Below are 7,191 nucleotides of genomic sequence, written 5' to 3'. Positions count from 1 at the left end.
AAAATCGGGCCAGATCGGTTCTCCTCTCCGTTGTTTCTTTTCCCCCACTAATCTCTTCCCTGTTTAAGAGAGAGAAAGAGTGATTTGAACCGAATGAGAGGAGAGAGAGCAAGAAAGAGAGAGAGAGAGCCTATGGCTGACAGTGATGGAGCAGGGGATATTAACAAGGACATGTCGAGTCTTTGCTCTCAGTCGCGGCAAGACAATCGAGGCAGCCATTGGTTGCTCACGGTGAGCTCATTTTTCCTCAAAAGCCATCACTCAATTTCCTCTCCGATTTGGAGCTTCTCCAGAAAGTGATGAGTAGCCCGTCGGATTCCCCACATCATCGCAGCTCCGTAGCTAGATGCCCTCCGATCCTCCCTTGTGGAACTGTTGCCAAAGCCGCTGGAGTCGCTTCTGCCCCCGACCAGCGTCAGTTGCCTAGATTTCACCTCTACATCACCAAAACTTTTTTCAGTGCTGGTTGCCGTAAAACCGAAATAGATCGTGAGGTAAAAGAGGATAACAGGTGGATCTATAATTAATCATTCTGTTATATGCCATAAAGGATGACACATGAGTTAACAGTAAGAAAATTATATTTTTTTTATAATATGTGTTAAAATAGTTATAGGTTTTTAAAATAGCTACTAAAAATTATAGTTTTTTAATATATGTTAAAATAGTTATAATTTTTTGAAAATTACTCTTGACCATGAAAGATGTAAGGTGCCATACATGTCTAGCAAACTTTCCATTGTGCTTTAAACTAGCATGCGAAGGACGTACCGGGGTGATTTTGGGTGCACGCATGCCTACATATATGTCTATCAACTTGGCACTGTCCTTCAACGTGAACATTCAAAAAGACAGAGGACATCTCCTCCTTTTAGCAATGTCAGTCTTGCAAGAACACTCGGTTACCAACAAGCAAAGGTACGACGAATTCGTTCAAACAAATTAGGTCCTACCTTTTGCCTCGTGTGTGCATGCCATCGATTGATTAGTGACACAAGGTAGAAAATATCAGATCTGGGACTGTTCACTTTGACTCCATTTTCTCTTGACCTTAAGTTTTTTCTTGTGTCCATGTTTAGTATTTCACTATTCACCTTAATTTACTCATCAACTTAAAGCTCTTGACGTTAACTGGTCAATACATGCAACTCAATATCTACCGTGTATGTATCTAAATTAAGTTAGCCCCTTTTTTTTTTCCAACAAAGGCAGAGTAAGTTAATAACTTCACCAGGCGCGTTCCGGCTAAAAAAAACTTCACCAGGCGTCAGAAAATGAGACCGGAGCATGGAAAATAAATCATTATCGCCTCTTTTCTGCCCCCTGGATCTTTTTTAGGTCTGGATTTTGGCTTAGCTTAGCTTTGAAGCGTGCCCCCTGCCCTGCCCTGGTTGAGTATGATGGATTGGATGGCCACTAACAATAACAATAATTGCAAGGCCGTGCATCCATCTCGATCGAGAGAATGCTTAAAGCTCAAGACTAGCTAGTTAGTGGAGTATTTCCTCGCTCTGATCAACCATCTATGGATGGAAATGGAATACTGTATTGTTCATCCATGCATCACAAAAACACTTTCTGACACACACCCTGCATGGCTGCTTGTTTGTAGTATGAGATGATGGAACGGAATCATATCATATCATGGTCCACTCCACTCCACTCCACTGATGCTCTCTGCTCGTCTGCTCTGGTGTAAAAAAGCTACGTAGACGAGTGATAGATTGATAGATAGATACATTCAACTTTTGGGGTGTCCTTAAAGCATCTGGGAAAAAGATGGGATAACAAGAGCGAGAGAGTTGTCTCAAACTCGACCAACGAGGGAACAATGATAACAATGCAGCTGCTGATCTACATCTGATGCCTCTGTACCAAGTGGCCAAGACAGGACACAAACAGAAAGAGCCGGTGCTGGATCTCCCTTTGGCCGTGCTCGTGTTTGCGACTCATCTCTCTAGCACTTCAAGGAAAATCAGGAGGGTATTTTTCAATATTTTTTGCATAATGGAAATTCGTCGGAAATTCAATTGAAAAACTCTAGACTGAACATCTGCAGTTGCGCTCAATTTTTCCACGATGAGACTCGCTTCTTTCTTACACTGTCTGCAAGGATAAACTTTGGCGCAGAAAGTAATGAGTCGGTCAGGTACTACTACTGCACAACACCATACTCATGCCCTTACATTGTTGACAGCTTCCAATCAGAGTTCAAAGCTAGAATTGTATGTCCAAATGTAGATTTACTCTACTTATAAACTTAACATTAACAGTTTACAGAATATCCTGTGAGTAAAACTATGGCTGTGTGTATTTTTTTTATGATTCTCTTTCCTGATGAGGTCAAAGGTCTACTGTAGTGTGTGACTGTGTGCTGTGCTGGCACATAACAAAGTTGTAATCATACTTCACTTTACTGTCATGAGTTAAAAATTATAACCAGAATTATGTTTTGTTTCATGCGAACAGAGAACTGAAGAGTACTGTTTCTTGTTGCACAGATACCCTGATGATCCATTTGATAGAATATGGGAATCCGATTCTGCGAGGAGAGCAAATTACCTTGTTGATGTTGCTCCAGGGACTGAAAGAATATCAACTACAAAACCCATATTCGTCGGTACCAACGAAGAACCACCTGAAAAGGTCATGCAAACAGCAGTAGTTGGCCAGGATGGGTCCTTGAACTACCGCCTTGATTTGGAAGGCTTCCCAGGAAATGCATGGGGAGTCTCATATTTTGCAGAAATCGAAGATTTGGCACCTAATGAAACTAGAAAATTTAAGTTAGTGATCCCAGGCATGCCAGCATTCAGTAAACCGACCGTTGATGTGGAGGAGAATGCTCAGGCGAAATATCGTCTGTATGAACCTGGCTACACGAATGTGTCACTTCCTTTCGTTTTCTCATTTGGGTTCAAGAAGACGAATGATTCTTCAAAGGGGCCTATTTTGAATGCCATGGAGATTTACAAATATGTCCAAATTACTATGGGATCTCAAGATGGTAAGGAATTGTGCATATTTTTGCTACTGTTTCTTTTTCCTGGCTAGAACAATCTTATGTTTCAGCATTGTACAATAAACAAGAAATCCACTTTGGTACTAAATTGGTGTATGTAACATTTACAGCAAATACCATGGCTAGCTTGGTATCACGATATTCACAAGCAGGTTGGGCACAAGAGGGTGGTGATCCGTGCTTACCAGCATCATGGTCCTGGGTGCAATGCAGTTCAGAAGCTGCTCCAAGGATATTCTCAATGTATGATAGTCATATTGTTCTCCCTTCAATTTTGACTTGCTTAATGTAATAGCATTTGACACCAAAGAATTGTTTCTTGCAGCACATTGTCTGGGAAGAACATTACAGGAAGTATCCCGGTGGAACTGACAAAGTTATCAGGGCTGATTGAGCTGTAAGGACTGAATAGTTTATATTTTCCTTGTCTAATTTTTTGACTTCTGTTGTGTGATCTACTTAGTTCTGTTAATGCAGAAGGCTCGATGGTAATTCATTTTCTGGCCAAATTCCTGATTTCAGAGAATGCCACAATTTGCAGTATATGTGAGTTTCCATATATTTTGATAATACATTATTCCGAGTTTATTCTACTAACATAGGGTGCTTTTCGTCATTCCAGTCACTTTGAGGACAATCAATTAACTGGTGAATTGCCACCTTCTTTGGGAGACCTACCTAACTTGAAAGAGTTGTAAGTTCGACATCCCTATGTGCACTTTGTCATTCTGTTAATTTGTTCCATAGTTTGGAGGAAGTACAGTATTTCCTTTTTCTTTCCTTTCTGTCTTTTCTCTATTTGTTCATTCTGTTGTTTTTCTGCTCAAGAAACTCGAATGACCATTGATGCTGGTGGTCTGGTAGTTTAGTCTTTTTTTTCATACAACTGTTCAAGGGTCTTTATGGAAACAAACGGACTGCTCTTATGAACTAAAAAATTTGCAGGTATGTTCAGAACAACAAGCTATCCGGACAGGTTCCAAGAGCACTTTTCAAGAGAAGCATCATTTTCAAGTTAGTATCAGCTTCCTTCAAGCATATTATTAATTTCAGATCATGCTTTTGAGCACTACAGTGTCTTGACAAGCTTCATTCTTCAGCGGCACTAAAATGCTTCCATATGTAGATCAAATAGCTATGTTCTTAGGATGGTCCCATCTGTTCTAATTTGTTACCTGCCTGTAGCTTCTCAGGCAACAGTGGCCTTCACATCGTAAACAATGGCATTAGCCACACTGTAATAATTATTTTATGTGTGGTGATTGGGGCCATTGTGTTATTGGGTGCTGCTATTGGATGTTACTTGTTTACATGTAGGAGAAAGAAGAAATCTTCAGATGGTATGCACTCTTTAGCTCAACTGACATGTCGGGTATTATGTAAGGGCATGCAGTGATTATTTTGCCATCTGCAGACACTGTTGTTATTACAGCACCAGCAAAAAAACTAGGCTCATATTTCAGTGAAGTAGCTACAGAATCAGCGCACAGATTTTCTTTATCTGAAATTGAAGATTCTACTGACAAATTCGAAAGAAGAATTGGCTCTGGAGGGTTTGGCATAGTATACCATGGAAAGCTGACAGATGGGAGAGAGATTGCAGTCAAGCTTCTCACAAATGACTCCTATCAGGGCATCCGAGAATTCTTGAATGAGGTCTGTTGCCGTTCTAGCCTTATTTAGTTTCTCCTACAAGTGTTGAAGAAATAAGGATAGCTTATTCAGTAGTGCTTGGAGCTTGGAAGAACAAAACCCTGAGGTGAAACTAGAGCCTGTTGTGCCATGGGATTGTTTATCCTACTAAAGGTGAAAAAACTTGCATATCTGTATAGGCACAATATATTTTAAAGGAGTAGCTCTAGTGACAATTTCGTTTGTCTTCTTGTTGTGATTCTTGATCTAGGACATTCTTTTGTCATCTAGATCTTTTCGTAGTTTTAGTGACAACTTCATTTGTTATCTTGCTTCTTGTCGTTGCTTTGTTGCGATTCTTGATCAAGGGTATTCTTTTGTTGTCATTGTCACGACTCTACTCCCGTGCTTCACTTTGCACTTCTTCGGCTTGATTCGATAGGATTACCAAGGCTCCACTCTACAAAGGCTTTGAAGAGATAGATTTTGGATTTATCAGTTTTTATATTGTGTCTAAGTTTACTACTTAGTGTTCACTCTTTCAAATACAACACTATTTTATACGCCTTGTATTTGAAGGGGTGTTAGGAATAGAGAACCCTTATCCTTTACGTATAGGTTATTAAAGTCATTTCCCTGTAATATAGAGTCATTATCCTTTACGTATAGGTTATTAGAGTCATTTTCATGTACTCTCTCGTGTACTCTTTATATTGTCATATTGGGGCTACCATTGAATATAAGTAGCTATTCCTAACAATGAGTAGGTGCCTGAAAGATGTCATTTCAAGTGTTCTTGCATTTGTATCACTATTCGTGCCCATTATTGTCTTGTGTGTCTAGGTCTACTGGACAGCTGTATCACGAAAGAATTGCATGCACCATTTTTCATGCATGATTTTTCTTCTGCATGGTTATTGTGATGAATTAATAAGTTACTAGGATGAGTTATTTTTTCAGGTAACATTGCTCTCCAGAATACATCATAGAAACCTGGTGACCTTCCTTGGTTACAGTCAGCAAGATGGAAAAAACATACTTGTGTATGAGTTCATGCATAATGGAACACTAAAAGAACACCTTTGTGGTAAGTTCCCTTCCCGCTGGTGGTAAATCTAGTTTGTAGGAAATTTTAGTACTACCCACAGATTGAGATGTGGTTGTCCACGCATCAGATATCTCTAGTTTACCTCCCAAAAGGAATATCGCCAGTTTGAGATTGATTATTCAATGATCTACCTCAGCAGCAACATGAACTGTTAGATGACTGCACCCATAGAAAAACATATACAAATGAGTGTAAGCTTTTGCTGGTGTTCACAGGAGCTGCTGATGAAAAAATAACTAGCTGGCTTAAGCTTCTTGAGATTGCAGAAGATGCTGCAAAAGGTCTGCACTCTTTCTATTTTTGCATTTTTCCTCCTTGCAGATTAAAAATGAACAATTAACTTGGCTCGCACAATTCTGAATGTAAAATTGTAAATATCAGGCATAGAGTATCTCCATACTGGATGCTCCCCAACAATCATTCATAGAGACCTCAAGAGCAGTAACATTCTCCTTGACAAGAACATGAGAGCAAAAGTTGCAGACTTTGGGCTATCGAAACCTGCAGCGGACGGTTCTCATGTATCAAGTATAGTTCGAGGGATAGTTGGGTATCTGGACCCAGAGTAAGGCGAAGCAATCCGAGGTGTTTCAAATGATATGATTGTAGCATCTGGTTCCGACTGAAAAAAATCTTGGATTTTTTTGTTGTGGTTAGGTACTATGTGTCGCAGCAGCTGACAGAGAAGAGCGACATGTACAGCTTTGGCGTGATTTTACTTGAGCTCATCTCAGGGCAGGAGCCAATCTCGAATGTCAACTTTGGGGCCAACTGCCGTAACATTGTTGCGTGGGTAAGAGAAGAGAGGAGAGGAGAGGATAGAAGAGAGGAGAGGAGAGGAGAGAAGAGAAGAGAAATTGACATTTTGTTTGTGAAATTGGCAGGCTCGAGCGCACATCGAGAGTGGGAACATCCACGCCATGGTTGATGAATCTTTGGAAGATGGCGGCTACGACCTGCAGTCGGTGTGGAAGATGATGGCGGAGGTAGCCATAATGTGCGTGAAGAGGCCAGGCATCTCGGAGGTGCTCAAGGAGATCCAGGGCGCAATCAGCATCGAGCGGGGACCCCAGATGCAACAGCAGCTCATGTCCAAGTCTTGCCAGCAGAATGCATCATCCTTGGTCATGCGGCCGGGTCTCAGATAGCATGTATGCCTTGTCTCACTCCCAGATGAGGATCTCTTCCCTTGTCTTCCTTGAGTTATGGAAGGCCGTTTAACTAGCAAGCAAAGGGAAAGTTTTGGCAAATCATGTGTGCAAGTTTGAAGCAAATCCTTGGTGATTGATCATTTGTTACCGAAATGAAAACAAAAGGCACGAGATGACCAAGACGTGCTTTCTTTGCAGACAGAACGATATCATTCATCAATGGCAGGCAGGCAGGCATCAAAGGGAAATCCTAAATGTGCTAGGATGGGCGACTAGAC

At 40.9% G+C, this 7,191-nt stretch overlaps 1 protein-coding gene across 1 annotated transcript; it reads left to right on the top strand.

Annotated features, from left to right (window-relative positions):
• Positions 1-793: 793 nt before the first annotated feature.
• On the top strand, positions 794-7,141 carry LOC133905326 (probable LRR receptor-like serine/threonine-protein kinase At1g67720). The gene is made up of 15 exons (XM_062347094.1): positions 794-918; positions 2,060-2,149; positions 2,502-3,007; positions 3,133-3,265; positions 3,348-3,419; positions 3,500-3,568; positions 3,645-3,716; positions 3,968-4,036; positions 4,208-4,362; positions 4,437-4,678; positions 5,615-5,741; positions 5,978-6,043; positions 6,144-6,327; positions 6,420-6,555; positions 6,647-7,141. Exons 1-15 carry the CDS (start codon positions 794-796, stop codon positions 6,908-6,910), a joined length of 2,310 nt encoding a protein of 769 aa, XP_062203078.1. The 3' UTR covers positions 6,911-7,141.
• Positions 7,142-7,191: the final 50 nt, after the last annotated feature.

Source organism: Phragmites australis, chromosome 22 (genome assembly GCF_958298935.1).
Source record: "Phragmites australis chromosome 22, lpPhrAust1.1, whole genome shotgun sequence".
Taxonomy (NCBI): Eukaryota; Viridiplantae; Streptophyta; class Magnoliopsida; order Poales; family Poaceae; genus Phragmites; species Phragmites australis.
The sequence above is the reverse complement of the archived record's forward strand: the minus strand, read 5'-3'. Positions and strand labels throughout refer to the sequence as shown.

Excerpts from the sequence above, each read along its gene's own strand:
- LOC133905326 (XM_062347094.1), top strand. The coding sequence starts at position 794 with ATGCCTACATATATGTCTATCAACTTGGCACTGTCCTTCAACGTGAAC. Across the intron at positions 5,742-5,977 it reads ACTAAAAGAACACCTTTGTG|GAGCTGCTGATGAAAAAATA; the intron begins GTAAGTTCCCTT and ends TGGTGTTCACAG. Across the intron at positions 6,044-6,143 it reads TGCAGAAGATGCTGCAAAAG|GCATAGAGTATCTCCATACT; the intron begins GTCTGCACTCTT and ends TGTAAATATCAG.